The following is a 23,133-nucleotide window of genomic DNA, read 5'->3' as shown; positions in this document are numbered from 1 at the left end:
GACACAGGCCCTTAAGAGGACAACATGTTTGCCTTTTTTAGATTCTCTGTTCATCTTTGAGGAATGCATAAAGACCAAGTTTTTCTCAGAAATTCAACACATGGTGAGTGACTCAGATACAAATGGTCATTTTGCAGGTGAAGTGTGCCTTTAAAGGCTCACTCGTGTCTTCTTTGTGGTTGAAAAATGTAATCTCTTGAACACTTAAAGCCCTCTCATAATGTTTGATGCTTTGTGATGATGTCATCACAATAAGGCAGGAGAGGGAGGTTCTTAAGGACACAGGGCGGGCCAGTAGCCATGAGAATGACCAGACACAGTGACATTTGACCAGAGGAAGAATGACTAGCATCCCCCCCATTGATGACATGAGCTCAGAAAGAAGAGCGCCCAGTGGCATGCTTGCTTTCTGTGTGCACTGCACTGTGCCCCCAAGTTAATATCATTCCCCATTGGCCAGTATTTTAGACAACGGCTGCTCCAATCACACTTCAGGAAGACAGACCGCATGTTTCTCAGCTAAAAAAGGCAAAATGGCACGTGATCCATTTCCTCTCTAGACCAGCAGTTTTTCTCTTTGAAAAAACACACCGCCTCCTGTCATCCCGAGCTCATTCAACCATCATCAGACAAACAAAAAAAAACAGAAAAAAACAAAGCAACAAGACAATACCTAAAAAAAAAAAAAATACTTTTTTCTTTAAAAAAATAAAAAATATTCAGGACTATCAGCTCTTTCTTTTTTCTTCTTGTATAAAACACCAGCAAGCAAAAAAAAAGAGTTAGGAATACTGAGGTAACTTTACCCTGAGGTAGGTTTTTTCTTTTTCATTTCTTCTCTAATCTGTTCTAATCTTGGCGAGAGTGTCCAGGCATAGACCCCGCCCCCTCATTATCATATGCAGGCAGGGTCCGGAGGCTCCACCCACAGGCCTTTGGCAGATTGGGAGAGAGAACGAGGAAGCCGCCCCCCTTCAGTCAGATTTTACCTTCTTTGAGCTCTATAGCAAAGGAGCTTTGGAAGACTTGGCACTTGGCCGAAGCCAGTCTTTAACATCTTTTTATTATACAAGCATCCAAGCCGTCATCTCTCCAAATGAACAGAGATGGCTGTAGTGCTGCAGGGCTAGGGCTCTGATGGACCCCAGCTCCTCTGAGCATAAAGACATCCTGTCAAAGACTGGTCTCGAGTATTCAGCGTTGAGTGAATACAGTGACACAAAGTGACAGACACACCTTGTCTGTCTGTCACTGCACAACTTATTCATACAGGTGGAGCACAGTGTCACACCTGACTCTGCTGGCTCAATACATTCCCCGAAGGGGCCGGGCTAACTCACATATCATATATATATAATATATATAAAATATGCCGTTTGGGGTGTGGGTCGCTGGCCAACTAGCATGGCTGCTGGCTGCTTCTATCAAGTTGTTTCATCATGTTTTCACATGTGTGAGCTGAGCCGCTGCAATAGAACTGCAGGGCCAGCTGCGACCTCCGTGCCCCTTACTGTCTCTTGCTGCGCCTTCCGCCAAACGGTTTAGCGTGGAAGGGCCTCAGTGCCTCCCCAGCCCCCAGCCTCGCTGTAGGCTACATTATGCTACATATCATAGACAAGGGACTGGGAAATATACGGAAGGCCCCTTTCAAAAAAAGGCAAGGCGGCCAGACACAGCATTTTTTAACATTTACATGAAGATTATATATTTACAACCTCATATCTTCTCCTATTTTTAACTTTTCTCTTCTAAACTCTCCGCTATTCGGAGAGGTCCTTAAAGAGCAGTGTTAACATCTGCGGCCCCTCTGCTAAACTTTCAGTGGCCAGGAGGTTAGGGGTGGGTGGGGCTAATGCCAGACCTGTCACCTATCTCCCCTGTGCCGCTGCAGCAGTTTCCCCGCTCCCTCTCCCGGCTCTGCCTCACTGCATTCTATCAATAATAGCTCTGAATAAAACATTTCTATACATATATCTCTATGTTTTAAAAAAAAACACCCTTAAAATATAGGACTGAGTGCCGATGGTGGGAGAGGTCTGTAGGGGGCGACAGAGGAATTAACAGGCTGCTGCTAGTGTGTCTCAGGGAACAAAGACTGGTCTCTGCAGTACATGTGAACCCATGTGGACAGGTGGAAACAACAGCAGTGAGGCTCCACCTCACAGAGTAATGTCCTTGGGCTGTTTGAACCTGTCTGATGCAGGACGTGTTGAAGCTGCAGCAGCTGGCTGCAGCCCAATCAAGGCACACTAGGAGGACGCCGCCCTTCCCTCTCTCTATCCCTCCTCTTTCCTTCATTCCTCCATCCTCAATCAGTCTCTCTTCTGGCCTGGCATCTGGTTTCTGTTCTCTAGTTTTGTTTTATCTTAATCCTCTTTTTTTATTCATTTCATCTTTTGATTTTGTTCATCTTCTCTCTAACTGCAGATCTCTTTCTCTCTAGCTATCGGGCATACTCCCTCCCTCTTTATATCTCTCCCTGTCTATCGCTGGGTCCGTGTGTCGCTCTCCTGTATCCGTCTGTCCGTCTGTCTATCCGTTCGTGCATGTGTCTGTCTGTCTGTCCGTCAGGCGGGGGCCCCACGAGATGTGAGGAGGGCGCGGGACCCTCACTTCCTACGTGGCTGGTGGTCCTGGGTCACACTCTGTGTAGGGCTGCCCATCTCTGTGAAGCCCTGGGGGTTAGGGCCGGGACCCATGCACATCCCGCCTTTCTGTGGCTGTCTGACCTGGGTCAGGATGTCCCGGATCTTCCTCTGAGCCAGCTGGTGAGTAGAGCACACATGACAATGGGTTGAGGCAAACTGGAAGCTGCACCAGTCAGGATCTGTGAGTAATGCATGTTATATGGGATGGTTCGAAAGGCTGCATTTAGATTAGAAGAACACGAAAAGGTTAAAAGCCCAGAATCAGCTGTCATTAAGAGCTCAGTGTTTTTTTCTTCTGAGGCTGTCTCTGTACTGTCAAAGAAGCAAAAACCAGAGTAAAACTGTTCAGACATTGTCAGAATTGTGTTTACAGCTTGTTAAAAGAGGCCAAAGAAATCAATCATGCTAGTTTACGTTTGAGAAAAGAGCTTGGGCCATAGATCTAAAATGTGTTGAAGAAGAGCACAGTCTGTCTCCAAAAATGTCTTACTCAAATGATGCTTTATGCCTGTTTATTCTGGGAGGGGCCCAAAATCAAGGTACACGGTACGCCACAGGTCAGGTTTGAAGACAAGGAAATGAGAATTTTAAATTCGTCCAAGAAACATTTGTGGAGATGCTTGCAAAGAAAAATAACAACATGACAATTGTCACTGATAAACGCTATCATGTTTTGGTAGCTAAGCTAGCAGAGTGGCTAGCATAGTGAGTATATCCTGTTGGACAATGAATTCATGAAAAAACAGAAATTGTTCAGTTGTCTTTTGGATGACATTGGATATGTGTCAGTAACTGGCTACATGGTTCAATGTGGAATATGCCACTGATTTATTCACGCTGGTTAGTTAACAGCTGCCCTTATGTCAATTGTCCACAGGGTTTTATATGTTGATGCTGACAGGAAGTGGAAAGTGTGACAAGAGTCATTCAACAATAAGATCAATTCAAAGGTTTCTGAACTAAAATAGGCTACAGTGAAAACTTTCAGTGGATATGATGAGTAGATTTTTAATCTGATATGTTTGGACACTTGAGTTGTGCCTCTTCGTTAGGTTCTGTATGTAGGTATGTTTAAGCCTTGATGAGGCCACAGGGTAGTGGGAGTACCTGGCTGGCGTAAAAGTGTCCGTTGATCTTGACGATGACCTGGTCGTTTTCATCTGGTGTCTGTTCCCGGGGGACCACCACCTCTGCTGCTGTTAGGTTCTGCAGCTCATTCACCTGGACACACAAATCACTCTCACTTTAACAGAAAGTGAGGACTTTTTTGCAGAGTGTTGTTTGAGGCAAAAGATGAAGGTTAGCGTGCATACTTGAGACCCAGGGGTTTAAGGATCGTTTCACATCACAGATGATTCACATTGTTTAGTACCGTGTCCGAGCATGATTGCCCCACCCCCTTCTCCCTGCCAGTCAGCTTTACGCCAGTAACCTCTTTCCGTGCCCCAGTACACTCGTGTATGTATGCAGTCCGATACAGTAGAAGGTGGTATGCATGAAGTTGGTTTGCCATCCACCAATACACACAAAGAAGAAGAGGCAACCACTCACATCATCAGCTGGGCACATTTTTTCATGTTCTGTGCGAGAAATGACCCAGTGCTGCGTAAATACATAGGTTTGGGATGAGACAGGAGGTGTTGAGAAATGCCTTTAAAACTCTACTCACTAGGGAGGGTTTCCATTTCAGATTTATGCAAAACTTAAGTGATATTTTTGAAATGTCAATAAAACACAATTGCGAGATGACTGTATTTCCACTGAGTGATGTTCTGTGACTTCTCCTCTGGTGATAATATTCCAAGAAACATGGTGATGGATGTTTAAAACATTAGCAGCTTTATTTCTATTGCAGCCACAGCACTAGCTGTCATTATTTCCAATCCAAGACCACGTAGGCATGTAATGGAGCCATAATGGAAAGGCGAGCCCCTTATACGTAGGAGAGGCCATGTATGAGGGATTTCTGAGAGGTGATTTCACAATTGTGTATTCAGAACTTCTGGATGATCTGCTCAACTTTCAAAGAGTTATGTGATGCAATAACACCTCCTGTAGCTCCTGCTGCATCATGCGGGAGCCAATTCCTAGTTCCTATTTTTTTTTTTCAAAATGGATGCTTTTCCATTAGGAATATTAGGAGTATTTTAAATTTGCAATTTCAGTTTGAGGGTTAATGGAAATCTGCCTACTGACTGCAACTTTTGGTTGTCTGTGAGGTGAGAAACAGACCATTTGTTGACTTAAATCTTCTCTTTTGATTTCCACATTTACAAAAGTGTGGACAAGCTCCCTCACCAGTAGCAGAAGACATGTTATTATAATGGCAGTGACTGAGGTGTGAGGTACACATGGCTTACCGTCTTGCCTCCTTTGCCAATGACCCTTCCTGCGGCAGCAGCAGCCATCTTAATGTGAGTCTCCAGTTTAACCTCCTCCTTTGGCCCAAAGAAATTCTCCTCCTTCAGTTTGCCGTAGATTCTGCCCTGAGCCTTCAAAAGGGAGACATAGAGTTAATAATCCATGTGAGTATTGTTGTATTATAATAGCAATTTACAAATACACTATGCAAAGTAAACAGAATGAATTTTAATAAGCTGGAAATGTCTTGTTAGTGTTTACCTTAAACTGAGCCTCCGGGGGTCCTGTCACGATCACCTGCCTCATCTTTGAGTCTGGAGTTTCAGCCGGGGCAATCTGAGTGCAGATTTACACACAAAAGTCAATATCCTGCTTTCCATGAAAATGGTAAAAGAATCAGAAATGACTGACACCATATTCAATTTCATTGCTAAAAACCTGTGTTGTATATATTCAAATGCAATTTTAGGAAAATATAAGTTTTTCAGCTCCGAATAGTGTCTGCAGAGCTTTCTCACAGGTGTTGCACAGCCTTAGCAAGCTCCACAGGGCTAGCCTAGTCTTTATGTCATCAGAAAGAGGCAGCAACTAAGGGCATAAAAATCTCATAGCACCTCCTGTTGCTGCTGTGAGCACATAGTAATGATTTTGGATGGCTTCAGATCTGACCAGTTGATACTTGAGTGAGAGTCCTGGTAAAAATGAGTGAGTAATGTTTCTATATTGCAAATGCAACACGTCAGCTCAGTGTACAGACCTTAATAGAGGCTCCAGCGAAGCGGCTCAGCTGTTTGATGTGCTGGCCTTTCTTCCCAATGATGGCTCCCACAGCCTGTGCTGGGATGTACACATGGACTGTCTCCTGCTCCGGAGTCTGACACACACAAAGCAAACGTTTCATTACAAAAGCTCAGTATCTATTAGATCTGTGCAGATTTTGTTTCACAGTCATCATTCATATGAAGAAGGAACATGTCCCTGAGCTCAGGTTAAATCTCAGTTTAACACATAGCTGCAGGATTTAGAACATCACAACTACTTTAAAACTAGTCATGATCCAGAATGCAACTTATACCCCTTTTCCACCAAAATTAGTGTAAAAATAGTCTATTGAGTTCAACCCTTTGCCAATAGAGCAGAGCGGTGTACATGGCTCTGCAGCAGACTTTCTGTGTATGTGCGTGTGTGTTTGGCTGGGGGGTTTTTTTGTACATCATTCATTCACTCATTCATTCATTTTCCGTAACCGCTTGTCCTCGCAAGGATCGCAGTCATCGGGCAGAAGGCGGGGTACACCCTGGACAGGTTGCCAGACTATCACAGGGCTTTTTGTATATTATGTTTGAGGTCATTGGTCAGAAAGCAGCATGGACGGAGGTCTGTGAAAACCTATGGTGGTGGTTAATTTTCTTTCTGTATCTCTTACTTATTCAGTCTCTCTTTCAAAATTGGTGCAGGCTTATTTGGATCGATGTTTTAGCGCTGCTTAATAGGAGATAGATGGTAATTAGTGGTAGTGCGTCATTGCATCTTGCCTGATAAGGTATTTAAATTAACATGTTTACCTGGGTTTCGTGTGCCAATCAGAGCTGGAGGCAATAGAAACCTGTCTACTGTAGTCATTTGACCTGAGTGTTTTACATTTCCCATTGCATTAAAGAGCAAAAAAGGTATTAGCGGGTTTTTGTACAGTGGAAAAGAAGCTTTGCACAAATGGCATGGAAAGTCCACCAGTCATTTTGTTCTGTAAAAATAGGCCTTTATTATATCACATTTTGTACATTATTTATTTATATATATATATATTTATATATAAACTAGGGATGTAAAAGTTAATGTATTAATTATGCGATAAGCAAATTCATTTTAACACCACTCATTTTTTTTTTGACAGGCAATTAACGCACATACGTTATACTGTAATTATGACCCTCAACCACCCTGTAGTTTGGAAAATTGGGAGGCTATGCAGCAGTAATGTTGTGAATGGTAGAAAAAACAAACCTCCATGTGCAGAAATCTTTTTTTGAAGGAAAACTTCTGCTATAAAGCCATGCCAGATGGTTCTCTCAACAAGACCAAAGTTATTTGCATTTGTGAAGTTACCGCCAGAGTATGTCCTGTCTCAAATACCATTTGCTGGCCATCACACAGCTGATGCACAGAGCCCTCCTCCTCCTCACCACAGGCAGACCACACTGGCTAGTTTGCAGCTGACCTGCACTTTCTGCAGGTAGCCAGACAGCAGGACATTGAACTCCAACCAGCCATCACAGTTTCTCTACAAAAATATGTTGAAGTTTATCTTTCAGCATATATTTGGAGAATGCATTACCTTTGAGGTTATTCTGGAGAATATTCTAGAGAGTAATGGTCATTGTTCTGCATTGTTGCTATGATATATGTGCATTTGCATAAAGTAAGCAAATGTGTCTATTCCAATTTTAATTAGAGTACAAAAAAATGAATAACTCTTAAGGTACATTTACAACAGATAAAAAATGTGCGATCAATCGTGAGTTAACTATGGACAATCATGCAAATAATCGCGATTAAATATTTTGATAGATTGACAGCTCTAATTAAAAGATATATTATATGCAAGCTAAGGGCTGGAGTGTTTCCTCGTACAACTTCTCTGCCTTCTGTTAGTCTGTCATCTCCTGCATTACAGGTTTGGCAAAAATGGCTGCACCACTTGGTGCAATCCATGGGGACGCAGTGTGCAGATGATGATTACCGCTCACCGCTGCATGTTACGCACATCTGTCCACCGCTGTTACCACTGCTGGAAGGCACAGGCAAACAATGCCAACCAAGTTGCCTTGCGACACCCCTTTCTCTTTCCCTCGTTTTCCGTCCCTATCATGCGTTCTCCACATGCTCCACTCTCCCTCTCACTTCCCTCTCTCTGTTCTTTTCAATTCAGTCCAATAAAACGTGTAATTAAAAGTGTAATTTAAGAACAAGGCAGTTCGCAACAGTTTCATAAAAGAAAAGAAAAGAAAAAAATCAAGCCTAAGGGAATAGTGAGAAATTACAGCCCAGTACAGGGGTCACGTCCCGTCCCAGGGGGCCTGGTCTGGTTCGGGCAGAAAATCAGAGGTCTATTCATTATGTTCACAGCGTACCACATCTTCAAATAAATCAAATGAAGAGGACACAAGAAAATCAAAGTCATGAAGCATTACCCCAAAGCATCCATAGGGGACACCACCCGATGCGTTTCCAGGTGGGGGTGGGGGCATATTGGAGGAGCCGGGGAAGAGGCCTAAAGCACCAAGGTTGAGCCCCGGGATCAGATGGGTCTGTTGCTGGAGAGAAGAGAACAGGTTAGAATCAACTCCCAAGTTCACAAGTGTGTGTGTGTGTGTGTGTGTTTGTGTGTGTGTGTGTGTGTGTGTGTGTGTGTGTGTGTGTGTGTGTGCGTGTGTGCGCGCAAAGACTCACATTCATAGCAGCAATATCGTTCTCGTAGGCCTCCCTGATCTTCTTGGTGACCTCCACTTCAGCGTTACAGCAGGCTTCGATGCTGCCTTTGACTGTGATGGTTCTCTCTGGATTGTACACGGTCAGGTCCTGAAGACTGCACACATCACAGAGGGGACATTATCAGCTTGTTTGGAAGAAATAAGATGCTGCAAAGCCTCTTTGAGTATCTTCAAAATGTGTATGTTATGCCTGTATTGTATTATAACTTGAGTTAATTTTTCCATCCCATTATGACCTTATTATCCCTCCCAAATGAGGTTAAATTAGGTCTTTCAAACATTACAACTCAGCATTTGTGTGTGTGTGTTTGTGTGTGTGTGTCTCTTACGGGGAGATGGTGATCTTGGTGTCTGTGTCCTGTTCGACTTTTTTCAGATTGCGTCCTTCCTTCCCAATCAGGCGTCCAACAAAGTTGTTGTGAGCGAGAATCTTTAGAGGAACCTCCTCAGCACTACAACACAAACCACAGCTCATTCAGCACCTTCATCTACAAACTAAATATCTCTCACCATGCAGCCTTCATCAGGGTAACTGTGCAGGGTGATGTTGCTGTACATGTTGGAATGTTGTTTAACACGTACGTCTTGGTGTCTTTAGCCTCTTGGTGCATGATGTCTAGGATCATGCGGCAGGCAGCTGAGCAGCCCTCGGGGGTTGAGTGGATGCTGATTGGCTTCTCTGCTGCACCTGCGTTCTCCTTACGGTGCACATCAATCCTGCAGAATTGGAGAAGTATCCGATTCATGTTATTTAGTCTCCTGGTTCAGTTGTTCACGAGTTCAGAACAGACGTCATCGGGTTAACAGAGTCCAACACGTCCCTATCATAAACATGTTCATCTGCAACTCAAATGACTCTAATCATCAGTTCAAGAACATTTAAATGTGTTTTCATTTTTTAAATGGAGGTATGAGGACATTTTCCCATACATGCTTATTGCATTGGGTTTTTATTTACTGGGTTAAGCATGGTCTATCCATTCTGAAGTTGTCAAATAGCTTTTGCAGTGCTTTTGGTTGAAGATCCTGACACCAGAAGCCAGCTTTTCCATCCATACGATACACTGCTGGATTGCGTCAGCTGAGAATACGGCTGGACAGAAGCATTCATGGTGTTGGACGCAACCAGACCACCGGGCCGCACCTACCACAGCATCATGATACGCGAGGGGTGTCCAAACTGTCTTGAGTGAGAGCTAGATTAGATAACATGAAAATACCTTGAGGCCAGCTGCTTCTCGTATCATATGTTTGTTTTGTTTTTTAAATCACATAAAAATGACACAAATCCAACGGTTTCACCTTTAAATCCTAGCTCATAGCTTGCTCGAGTGAGCTAAGTAGCTGTAGTGAGCTGGCGAGCTACTGGCTAGCACCCCTTCTAGAAAAACTTTTAATTTATGTGAAGAAAATGGTTCCTCCTGTTGTTTTGCGGCTTCTTCTTCTCCTCCAGAAATACATAACAGCATTGCTTTGTGTTATACGTGAATGAAATGCAGGGTGCATTGTATGTACACTGAAATTTACTGTGCAATGTGGTTATTTTATAGTGCACTAAATAGTGGATGAAATTAACAATTGAGAATTCACAAACAACAACAAAATGGCAAACACACTATATAATGCACTATTTCCTTGATAAAGAACTGTTTCTTACACAGCTAAAGTCTCTTCATTCAGAGAACTAAGGTTACAATGTAACTTATTGTTCTCTGTCATATCCAGACCATCTCTCCACTCTGTAACATATTCCATACGTACGAGTTAACTCTTAAAGATCACAAGACTGACCCAAGAAGGCAAATACAGCTGAGAAGACCACGTGACTGCTACATCAGAGTATATTAACAGACATCATGTGACCAATGCACTGAAGGGAGTAAACAAGGAAGCAGAAAAGGCATTTTGATATTGCTATGAAAATTAATTTTGAATATGCCTAACATCAGCATTTAAAAATCAATGTATTGATTTCTTAGGTTTAGTTTGTATTGATGAAGTTTTGGTTTCCTATAGAAAACATGTTTGTCTAATATGCTGGAAATGTTTTTATACATCTAAACATTTTTAAATCATCTCTTAGGTTGAAAGGTACTGTATGAGATACTTTGTGCTTACACTGTTGAGCCTTTGGGGAGCTGAGAATAAATAAAATCCTTGATGAAGTTTAATTAGATTTTATTGGCTTTTTCGGAAAATGGGTGACTGGCACTGACTGAGCAATGAACAATCACTGATGTCAGACTTGTTTTTGTAACAACCTTTGTGTTTCAGTAACCCACTATGAATGTTTGAAGCACTTCTTTCTGTTAGCATGTATTCTTGCTGTTGTTTCCTGCTTCCACAGAGGAGCGTCAACTGAGACAAGGGCAGAAAGTAAGATTGTTCGGAGGGTACAGACTGTGTGACTGAAGAGTCCATGAAGGAAAGAGGGCGTTCAGAAACGAGGGTACTGTGTTCATCACACCACTTTGTGCAGGATGTAGCAGAGAGCACACACTGTCCTCACACTGTTTGTATCGGTGAATTACAGTATTGTACCACTGATGATTCTGTCACAGCTAATAATTTCTAATGAATAAATGCTGGATCACTTTTAACCCTCTGAAACCTGAGCAATTTGGTTTGGTTTCTTTCTAAAATATGAGCAGAAGGCAATGAACAACTTTACAACACACGGACAAATAAATTAGCAAGAAAATAGTAAAAAGTTAGAAGAAAATTACCAGAGAATAAGCCAAGAAAAAAAGGTTAAAAAAAAAAAAAAACAGAAACAAACACAAAAATGACCCCCCAAAAAGGGCAGAAATTTTTAGAAAAATATATGTGGAATATTTTCTGTAACTTTATTTTAAATATATGATTATGATGAATAGGAATTTTCAGTTTTCTGGAAATGTTCCCTAATTTTTGATCATTTTCTTCTTCACCTTTTACTAATTTCTTGCAATTTGTCGGACATTTCTTACGATGTTGGTCATTTTTTCTCCATGTTTGTAATGGAAATCAAACCAATTTGCTCAGGTTTCAAAGGGTAAAATTGCTTGTGAGAGGCATCTAAATGCAGCCTAAGATAACTGATGTTGAGCTTGGTTTTAAAGGGTTAAAGCTTCACAATGAGAGTGGACTAAATCTTTGATTTTTTCACCTGACTACATACCACATATCAACTTAATTTTAAACAGGTAAAGCTCTTATATAAATTGTTCATTTGTTATTTAGTAATTCCAAACGGTACCAGAGCGGTAGTGTTAAAGAGACTTAAAGATCAGTGACAGGAGCAAACAGGCTCTTTTTCTCTTTCTCAACAGGATTTCATACAGCTGGGTCAGAGGACACATTCTTTCTGTACCACAGGAACACTGTAGGAGCTTGCTAGAGGAGATAGTTGAACACATGCGCACACAGATAAAGTGAGCACTCACTTGCTCTGCGTCTGCTTGGTGATGTTACGGATGGTGGCTCCCTCCTTGCCAATGATGGCTCCAACGTACTGTGTGGGTACCAGTAGTCTCAGAGGGATGTCTGCGTGCACAGGTTTGGTGGGCATCCCAGAGCTTGGGGACCCACTTCGAGGCCCGCCTCGGGGCCCGTAACCACGTCGGCCATTATCGGTCCCCCGCTGGCCTCCTTCCAGCTCAGAGGTCTCATCAGGGATGTAGGAGACGCGCAAGGCATTGTTTTCAAACTGGTATCCATTCAGCTTCTGGATGGCTCTGAGAGGGACACAGCACAGGCTCGTACACCATTGGAATAGGTTTATGTTGCATTATTTTGGGTTCAAGAACAATATTGAGGTTTACTAATGAAATTCAAAGGAGGCGTGGCTCAGCACATTATAAGAACAGACTCCACAACAGTTGGGTGGATCATCACCAACTTTGGAGGATATGTCCATAGTACCTGACAGTTTCATTCAAACTGACCACTGTTCGGTGCTACAAATGCAAAAATGTGTGTGGCCTAACAAAGCAAACTTGAAGTCACCAATTATTCATCCATCCATTAATAATTTTACAGGATATGTTTAAAAAATGTTAAACCTCATGTGTAAAATACTTTTGAAATCTCTCAAATAGGGACAGCACAATTTTCAAACACTTTAATTGGCCTGGACAAAAAATAAAAGACAGTTAGTGTGCAGAAGTGTGCAGCCCTGATCAGATTTGTTCAGAAATGGATGAGCATCTGCCCAATTATTAAAAAAAGAAGTGATGGTTATCTTTATGCAGGTGTTGTGAACCATCGTGATCCGTCACAGTTCTCAACTTCAAAAAGTCCATGATGGCATGAACCCCAGAACCTCAGCTTGCAGCTGTATGCATTATTATTTGTTGTCCTATGCAGCAGCTCAAATAGCTGTGAGCTGGAATGAGCTCAACAGCTGGAAATGATGAGTTAATGCTTCCAGAGAAAAATGAGCCTAATCAGCCACATGGCGGCGCTGTTATCAATGCCCACAAATGCTATTTTGGAAATGTCTGCCACACTGGATGTCCAAGGCCTTCACTTACAGTTGTAGCATTACTAATAACACACAAATGCAAATGAACGTCGTGAACACATCAACTGGAGGTGAAATGAGAGAGATGAATAAGTTCGTAACACTGCTGGACTTTATTATCTTATGTATCCTCTTTACATCACAGTGATAGTTTTGAGAAGAAAATGTAAAGAAATGGTTCATTTCTTATTATGACTGGAGGACAGTGATGGAGGATAAATAGTGGCATCTACACATAGAATATAGCCATTCTGTATTGTCTGATGAGTACCTTTACTTTGATATTTTGCACTTTTGTAAAATGTATGCAGGAGTGCAGAAGAACTTGTGTTAAGAGTATTTTATGGTGTGGTGATGAAGAAAGAGATCACAATGCTTCTTCCAAGAAGATAAACATTTAACACTGTAGTTCTTCAAAATGAGTGCTGGATGTGACAAGTAGAGCAGGGAGGATACTGTAAAACTTGTTGAAAATGTAAGTAGCGTTTAACTGAGATGCTGCATTTTGTTAAAAAAAATTACAATTGTAGATATCTATTTTTTATATACTGGAACTCTGTTTACTTAATTCTGACTTTTTTGAAGTGTTAGTCAGAGTGTGTGCACTGAAGATTTACACTGACATGTACACACACACACACACACACACACACACACACACACACACACACAGAGCGCTACAGGAAGCTCTGGTTTCACAGTTGTGAACACCCAAATGACACATTATAGTATTCTGTAAAATATCAAAGAAGGATTCAATGTTTAAGTGGCACCAAGTGTATACAGGATGAAAAAAAAAGACAAAGAAAAATGGAAAATGGAGAGTTTTAGAGAGAAGAGAGTAAAAAGAGGCCAAGGGTGTCAACAGGAGATAAAGAGGGACACACTTACTGCCTGGCGTGCTCCCGCGATGCATATGTGACATTTACCACTGCAGTCTCACTGTCTGTGTTCACTGAGAGAGGCAGACAGAGAGAGGGAACAGAATGTGTTGCTTCATTAATGGAGCTTTGTCTATTTGTTTTGCTAATTTTTTAAACATTTTTTAATGTGTACTTTTAATTCTCCAAAACATTTCCCTGAAATCACATTTTTATGTCATTTTCACTCCCACAGAGGTTCTTCTTCTTACAGCCTTTTTTGGTGTTATATCTCCACTCTTGGTCATGTGTCAGTGTCTTTGCAAACAGCACTAAACCTAAACCTTATATAGTGTTTAGGGGGCGTTACCTTTGCTAACAGGGGACTTATAATCAGTGGGATTCATCATTAAGCTCACCTGGTCAGAGCAGATTTGGAAGGTTAAGAACATTTGGTGCAACTGAAGTTAACTTCTCTTATATTTTCTCTTACCAGAAAATTCAGAGAAAATAAAAGACATTTAAGAGAATGTTGCTGCATGAGGCACCCTGTCTTTCATAAAATCACTTGTTCAGTTAAGACCAGTTAAGATGCAGAGACAGTTGTTTGATGTGTGAATGCTCGGAACTCAAAGCAGTGCCAGAGTGAGTGAGAGTGTATGGCTGTACAGCATCTGATCTTGTGCTAGCGCCCTCTTCACTGGGACAGAAATAGTCCCACCACCCTGCTACCACTTAGGGGCAGCAGAGTACCACACATTACCACAATATATTACAGATATAGGAAGCGTGATGCATTTAACTTGCTTATACTGTTGAGACTCTTGAGTTGTCAGTTTCCAGTGTCAAATTGGACACATGGCACATGTCAGTGCTGCAAAGATCAGATAGACTTAAAGTTAATGAGTGTTTAAGCTCAGCAGTCTTACCTTGTTCACAGTTTTCTACGGTTCCACACTGGGCCAACAGACCATCCAGCACCTGACACACACACACAGACACAAAAAGAGAGAGGAAAAGGACACTGTCAGAAAACATTTCAGCATGAAAAGACACACAGACTTGGCGTAGTTAAGTTCAATGTCATCTGGACACGTCAAAAACAGGCAGTGCGTGGTCTGATCCAGCTGGATAATGCCGAGCAAAGATGAAACAAAAGTAGTGAGCATTTTCATACATGCAAAACCACAACATAAGCAGAGGAAAATACAACCAACAGAAGTTGGCATTTCAAAGGTTGCTAATTGTTGCTGCTGGATGGAAACAGGGCATCACTGACAATCATCTATTAGACAACATATTTCATTTTCAAACTGATCAACTTCATTGATTTTTTTTTTTAAATAAACACTCATTCTGAATTTGATGTCTGCAACACGTTCCAAAAAAGTTGGGACAGGAGCAAGTTTACCACTGCATGACCTTTTCTTTCATTGTCACTCAGTAAATGTCTGGGAGCTGAGGACACTACTTATTGAAGCTCTCAAAGTAAAAAATTATTTCCCATTCTTGCTTAATGTATGACTTCAGTTGCTCAGCAGTCCAGGGTCTTTGTTGTAATATTTTGCACTTCATAAGTTCATAAATTTATTCGTTTGAACATTGAAACTGTTCCACAGCCAGGACGGAGTCAAAATTTGTCCTGCTGAATTCAGCGTTTGACACTCGATCGGAGCCTCCTTTCTAACACCCTGGAATAAACTCCGATACCCCGATAAACAACAACACAACTTTCTAGAGGTCAATCAAAAGTCCCTTTTCATAGCCAGCACAGACTCCTCCCACAACCAGGATCTGTGGATCTGCTCTGCTGTCACTTGGATCTGCCTGTACGTCACCCACCCTGATGAATTCTTCTCTCTGATTTAGAGACCTGCACCCTCACAGACACTTCACTGCCCATCCACAAGGCCCTGCAGGTCATGCTGCTTTTTCAGTGATGTACTGCACTGATGCTGAGTGTTTTATTCAATTATTTATTTTGATTTAAAGAGGCTGCTTTAAGTAATTGTAATCTTTTCAGACAGTTATGTCACTGCAGCAAAAATCACATAAAATGTATGTCATTTGTACATTTATGTTACATTATATAACACTGTGAATTGACTGAAAATAAATATCATGCTCATATGACAGAGTGCATAAATACAGCAGAAGACTTTAACAAAACAATAGACAAATGATACAGCTGTGCACCACGTCATATTTGTTGATGCTGCCTTAAAATGTCGGCTCTGGGGCATGCCTGTCTCATTTTATTGTATGCCTTGGCTCCTCTCTCTCCTTGCAACTCTTCTACACTCCCATTAAGCAGGACTAATACACGAGGGGAGGCGGCAAGGGATGAAACTGAGGATGTATAAATAGCGGAATGGAAAAGGCCTATAATTTAATGTACATCTGCCTCATTTTACATTTTTATAAAAGGTTTTCTCAGTAATATGCATGTGCATCTGAGTGAAATCTGTCATATCTCCAGAAGCATTGAACATTCAAATGTTTCAAAATTGAATTTACATTACATTACAACACATTTGTGTGTATTTTACTGTTTTCATTTCACAACCTTTGCTTACTCTAACATACTTTTACTTTGAAATAAAGAATATGACATGACATGATTATTATTTATTCTGTGACTGCTGTGACCTCTGACCCTCATTAAGGTTCAGAAACATGGGAATAACAAGTTTCAGTCAGTGTTGTGAGGAGACGTCACCCTCGTGTGGACACAGAGAGCAGTCCCTGAGCAGAGGAGAGATGGATCAAGAGAGGGGGACAATCTGACTCACACTGAAATGACAAACACACACACACACACACACACACAATCCACCTTGTGTGGTCAATCAACAGATTTAAGTGCAGTGAGTAAACTAAGCAGATACACAAACAGAGAAAACCAGGTGTCTTACAGTTTGATCTAAAGACATCACTTCATTATGTTGGTTTTTCACTCAGGTCTGCTTTGTCCTATATGTTGTTAAGTGAGATTTTTTTCATCTCTACAAGAACTTCAGAATTCAAATCTCAATACAAATTAATCAGTTGCTTATGAGAGTAAAATCCTTACAGCATGTCTTTGCTTCCACATCTACAGTGCTTTGTATAATGTTGCTATAAGACTGGATTGTGCATGTATATTGTACTTCACACTATATTTGTGTGAAACTGAGACCTGCACTTTAAATGATTTCCTTGTACAATGTTTCATGCACACATGTCAGTGATTAGAGCCTCACTAGGCGGGTTTCCATCACAGATTTGCACAAAACTTAAGTGATATTTTCGAAATGTCAGTCAAACATAATCGTGAGATGACTGTGTTTCCACTGAGTGATGTTCTGCGACTTCTCCTCTGGTGATAACATTCCAGGAAGCATGGTGATGAATTGAAGTCACCACACTTGCCATCATTATTTTCAATCCAAGGCCACATAGGCGAGTTATGGAGCCACAATGTAAAGGTGAGCCCCTTATACATGGGAGCGGACGCGTATGAGGGATTTCGGGGAGGTGATAGTCCACGATTTGACAGAGGAATTGTGGATTCAAACTTCCTGATGATCCACTCAACTTTTTAAGAGTTATGTGATACAATAACAGCTCTTGTAGCTCCTGCTGCATAATGAGGGAGTCAGTTCCTGCTGAAAAGCACATAGCCATAGCATCATGTGACCTAGATAACACAAAAAATGTTTCAATTGTAGTTTTGCCAAATATGTTTTTTTTGGAACATCTGAAATACCACCTCATGCCAGTGTAAAAACTTTTTCGAGGATTAATGGAAACCCGCCTGTTGAGGAGACCCAATCAACTTCCTATGGTTGATACATATTGTGGTTGATTTTAAACATTCAGCTGATAAATGGTAAAGAGAGCCTTCACTTTTCTAGTTGTTTGTCCACTAAAAGAGTTTTGACATTGTGAGTCACATTCATCCATTCACACACACATTCATATACTGCTGGCAGAGGTTACCATGCAAGGTGCCATCACACACTGATGGGACAGCAATCAAGAGCAATTTGGGGTTCAGTATGTTGCCAAAAGATATTTCAACATGTTGACCGATCAAACCACCAACCCTCTGATTATTGGACAACCTGCTCTACCTCCTGAGCCAGCCCAGGAGTGACAACATTATTGCAGCAATAACCAGCAATCAATAGGTTAGAGCTTAAAGCAGTCAGTCCGATTTCAGTCAAGTTGATCAATACATAACCATTAGTGTTGGATTATTACTTTTGCCACTGACAGTCATCTCCACACAAAGTCTGGATTTATGGTTCTCCATGAGTCACAGTCAGCCTGCTGAGGGGCGGCTCAGAAGTGGAGCAGGTCGTCAACTAATCAGAAGACTGGCAGTTCAATCCCCAAATATCTTCTGATGGCTGTTCTATTGGTGTTTGAGTGCATGTGATGAGCTACTGAGGAGCTGGTAGCCTCAGCCACCAGTGTGTATAAATGTGTGTGTGAATGTGTGTGAATGGGTGAATGTGACTCGTAGTGTAAAAGAACTTTGAGTGGTCAGAAGACCAAAAGAAGCAATTTTCAAGTGCAGTCCATTTAACATGAGGTTAAGGTAAATATGACCCATAACACCCCCCTCCAACACACACACACACGCCCCTCAAGTGTTGCAAGCATTTGCAGTGAGGTGAACTGGAGTGGGAGGACTACATTAATGTGGAAACCTTCCAGTATCAGAGTCATTGGAGCAGCTCGCAGCCTGTCACACTCACAGTGCCCAGTGCGGGTCTCAGGATAATCACACAGGAAGAGCTCCCATTTCTGGGGTTATTCCAGTACTGATACTGCTGTAATTCTTGCATCATGCTGCAAGTCAGACTCTTCAAGGCTTTAATTGGCAGAATATTGCAAAGTGCCTTCTTCAGTCCTCTGACGCCACACCAAACATCTGAGCTCTGACTGTCTGTTCATCACTACCTTTAAGAGGACTAAAGCCACGTTTAAAGGAGCACGGCCTCTCTTAAAATGGAAAAGTCTTTCCTTTGAGTTAAAAAAAAAATCTGTGTTCATATGATTCTCACAGGATCTGCACATTGCCAGTTCACACGGCAACAGGAGGGTTGGCGTTTTCAAAAGACTACACTTTGAACCTGGTTTCAAAAATCTGCGTTTTCAGGCCCCCAAAAATGCTACTGTCACGTGAACAAAAGGCCAAACTGCAACCAAAGTTTGACATTTCATGCAAGAACTGTTGCACTGTTAACTGCCCCTAAGACTCCAATAAAGACTCGATTCAGAATAATAAACGATTCAAGCTGCTCAGGTCTGTTCACTACAATCATTTAATAACTTTATGATATATGAAGCAATAACAGCAAAGTGTAATTTTTTGAAGGAGTCCTGCAGGATGAAACGACTGTGGAGACATTGCTTAGCTTTGCTGACTGGCCTATACTAAGACCAACATGCTAGCCTAAGGACTGGTTTTCACAGCCCAGACACAACAAGCAAAAATATCATTTCACCAATTATTAAACCATGTTGTGGTGGTAGGAATGGGATATGGTTGCTGGCAGTGTGAAATTCCAGTAAAAGACCTCAAGACCTCCCAGCAAGAAGAAGAATAGAGGAAATATGAACTAACCTCCCACTGCAGGTGAGGGGGAATATTTCTGATCTGCAGCTTCCTGGTCCTGTAGTGAGGAGAAGACAGACATGACATTAGTGAGTTGAAAACATCTGCAAACAGAAACGCAGGTATGTCCAACTTTTGGGATGCAACATAGAAAAAAACATGATGTAAGGCGTAAGAAACACAGCATTTCAGCTCAGTACACAGGAGACATGCTGAGTGTGTGTGCAAGCGTACATGTGTGTTTGGGGATGAGAGTGAGTGAGAGGAAAAAGAGGCCACTGAATGAAGCTAGAACGTGTCTTGAGAGACAAACAGGTGGAGGAAGGAAGAGAGGGTGTTTGTAGTGACTTCCTTTGATAAGGACACTGAATCAAAATGGTGTGGTAACAATCACCCATCAGCTCTGACTGCTTCCACTGGAAAACACGGACAACTCAACAGAAGTCCGAACACATCTGACCTGCTCATCTGCAGCTGTAGCTTCATACACATCAGAGTTGTGTGTCAAACGTGTTTTTGTCTGTTGACATCATTAAAGTGGGACACTGAAATGACACTGAAACCAGGTGCTCCTCTCTAATACAGCAATACTCATAATTGTTACTCCTAATTGATACTCCCCTCCAACACACAGACTTTAAGAAAAACATTATTTTTGTCAAGAGACAACACCTGCAGCTGGGCCTAAGGAGGTAGAGTGGGTCTTCGACTAATCGGAAGATTGGCAGTTCGAACCCCGGCTCCTCCAGTCAACATGTCAAATTATCCTTTGGCAAGATACTGAACCACAAATTGCTTCCAATGGCTGTTGTCCAAAGTCTCGGCCACCAGTGCGTGAATGGGTCAATGTGACTTATAGTGTGAAAGGGCTTTGAGTGGTCGAATGACGAAACAGGACCCTTTACACATTGCCCCTATGCTGACATTTATATTGAATTAAAATAAGAACACATACTTCACCAAAAGACATCGCTGGTCAAGGCCAGCCAAGCTTTGCTGCTCCATTTTGGGACTGCCAGAACTGTTGGTGTGTTCATCTGCCCTTCTTACTCCACTTTAGGCCCAAACACTCCATTTATGCAGATGGAGCAGGTGAATATAAGCTTATTGGTGGGAAATATATATATGTTATATTGCCCATGAGATCTTGATGTCCCTGAACCCTCTGTACCACTATCTCTGTTAACTCCGATAAATTGTTAGACATGTCTTGCTGCTGCTGTATGGATTCTAATTCTGACAGGACTACAAACACATCTCTGCCTGAGGGTGGGAGGCATTTCCAACAGGTTTTCTTCTCCACTTCCCCAACACCCTTTATCCCAACTGCTGTAGTCCACCATTATGAGGCTTGAGCTCCAATTGTTGCAGAAAACCACTGCATCAATGACAAGTAGTGGGCCAGCTTCATGCTCAACCACCCACACACTGAGTGGGGGAAGGGTAGTCCGTTGAGTAGAAAGGTGGCAGTCGGTAAAGCTATGTGTGCAACTGCATCTTAATCCTGAAGGTTGTTTGTGCGGCTAATCGTGTCTGCATCAGTTTGGGTGTCGCTGTGTGAACAGGTTGGGCTATGCTTGCTTAGGTTGGGCTATGCATGTTGGGGTGCATGTTCTCATGGCTGTGTCTTGTCTTTCATTGCCTTACTGCTGCATATGGGCGTGCACAATAATGACCCTCTTCCCATGGAACAGAAAGCGCTTCTTGCTTTTCTTGCAATCTCCTTGGGGTTTGAGTCTTGTGATCTCTTGAGAACTCTCATCTTTGGTATTGTTCAGTGACAGGAGGATTTTGTCATTAATTCTGCTTTTTCCAATTCTTTTGCATTTTCTTTATCTGACCCCTTCTGATAAATTGTTGCAGAGAAAAAAAACATAACCATTATATAGCATACATATTAGAATTACTCGATCTTGTAGTATAAAACTAAGGTGTCTTACTGAAAGGCTTGCATGTAAAGGATATCATGACTATGTTATTTTCATTTGTTTCTTGGCTCAGTCCCATATAAAAGCTGACCCGAGGAAGGTGTGTCTAGACCAAAGCTGAAACAAAACAATGCTCCAGAATCAGACTGTATAACAAATCCTGATGTCATCACAACACACTATTTTCCATCTGTTGCATCAGAGCTGAACCTTTCACCCTTGGCCTTCTTACTGAAGCTGCTGGAGTTGAAATGTGAAACAGGGCAGTGTTCCATCTTTATCACTCTTTATCCAACCCTGAACCCCACCTAACTGAGCATCAATGGCCTTAGACCCCAACAACAACCAACCCCCATCTATAGCTCCCATACTAAACCCCACCCAAACTCCCAGGAGGCTCCTGCGCACATGAATAGCCTTTTGTGCATCCAAAATACCTGACACCCCCCTACCCAAAAACACAGATTCCTTTGATACTTGATCAGTGCTTTGCTATGGTCACTAACTCCATCCCACAACCTTCCAAACAACAAAACAGACCTGTTTTTTACATGCACAACTTCAAAACTTACATCATCCCAACACACACACACTTACCCACCTTATCAACACACATCAAGCCCCATTATCCTCTTCACCCACCACGTCCCAACCCCCCTCCCCACACACACATCCCAACCCCATCAAGCCCCCAACAGTGAACTGGTTTGACCCCTACCATTGCCGCTTGCCAACCCACGGCCTATCCCATTTGCTGTAACCATGGCAACAGGTTAGGAATGGGCGGGCAAAAGAAGATGGATGGGCGAGCAGATGGACAACAGAACAACATGATTCACATTTGCCTTCTACTCGTTCACTCATATGTTTTCTTTTTCAAAATCTTTATCTTTTACCAACATGGTGGTGACCTGAGCAAACTGCTGCAGTGGATTCCATGATGTCATTGTACACATAACCAAAAAATAACAAACAAAAGACTGGGAATCAATAACATAAGTGTAAAATGTTTCATTGAAAATACATTTGCGCCACTAGACAAGGAAGAGACCCCCCTCTATGACTCATTGTTGATATGCAAAGATGGAAACACATCATCAATGAAGCTTAAAAATGTCTCAAGTGGAACGTAAAAACTGGAGCTGTTGAGGTTCCCTCAGCTGTGAAGGTATTAAATCCATGCTTAGCTCCAGACTCCAGCAGAACAAAGGATTGGAGAGAAAGATGGGAAGAAGTAAAAGAAGCCAAGAGGATGAAGAGTGCAATCCTCAATGAGGAGAAAAAGGCTTTGCCTCCCAGAGAGGTCAAGGGCCTGGGGTTCCAGCTCCTCAGACCAGACAGAGGGGGGCTTCGGAACCAAAGTGAGGCATGTCTGTGTGGACGGAGTTGTCTTTAGGCTGTGACACAACCAAACCAACATCAGGGAACTAGCAGCAACAAAAACCCCTGCTGCGCCACCCTCATGTCACTGAGTCTCAGCCAAAAAGTTGCACAGAAACACACCAGACCAACAGTCAACAAGCACGGATTATTACTTTTGTCACTGACAGTCATTTGCACGTTCTGCACATGCCTAAAAGGAAATACCCCTTCATACAAGCAGACAGCGGTCATCTGTAATGGTCATTGGAAATGGGAAAAAGGAAGACCACCATGATGCTAGTTAGGCAGTTAGCACATTAACAACACAATCTAAGATTTGAAAGATAAAAGCATATTTACCAACAACACAA

General features: G+C 42.1%; 1 protein-coding gene across 1 annotated transcript in view; it reads right to left on the bottom strand.

Moving 5' to 3' along the window:
• Positions 1-526: 526 nt before the first annotated feature.
• The window catches only part of igf2bp1 (insulin-like growth factor 2 mRNA binding protein 1), a 61,132-nt gene continuing 38,525 nt past the window's right edge, over positions 527-23,133 (bottom strand). Inside the window, exons 3-15 of the mRNA XM_042505498.2 lie at positions 19,482-19,530; positions 14,794-14,845; positions 13,896-13,959; positions 11,926-12,216; positions 9,083-9,217; positions 8,830-8,952; positions 8,460-8,595; positions 8,201-8,323; positions 5,767-5,883; positions 5,271-5,345; positions 5,009-5,140; positions 3,756-3,869; positions 527-2,765 (exon numbers count right to left, since the gene is read on the bottom strand). Of these exons, the coding sequence (XP_042361432.1) occupies positions 2,610-2,765; positions 3,756-3,869; positions 5,009-5,140; positions 5,271-5,345; positions 5,767-5,883; positions 8,201-8,323; positions 8,460-8,595; positions 8,830-8,952; positions 9,083-9,217; positions 11,926-12,216; positions 13,896-13,959; positions 14,794-14,845; positions 19,482-19,530 (1,567 nt within the window). The 3' untranslated portion in view covers positions 527-2,609. The remainder of the gene's footprint in view (positions 2,766-3,755; positions 3,870-5,008; positions 5,141-5,270; positions 5,346-5,766; positions 5,884-8,200; positions 8,324-8,459; positions 8,596-8,829; positions 8,953-9,082; positions 9,218-11,925; positions 12,217-13,895; positions 13,960-14,793; positions 14,846-19,481; positions 19,531-23,133) is intronic.

Source organism: Plectropomus leopardus, chromosome 18 (assembly GCF_026936395.1).
Source record: "Plectropomus leopardus strain MGB_pleo_1.0 chromosome 18, ASM2693639v1, whole genome shotgun sequence".
Taxonomy (NCBI): Eukaryota; Metazoa; Chordata; class Actinopteri; order Perciformes; family Serranidae; genus Plectropomus; species Plectropomus leopardus.
This window is presented reverse-complemented; position numbering and strand designations above follow the sequence as displayed.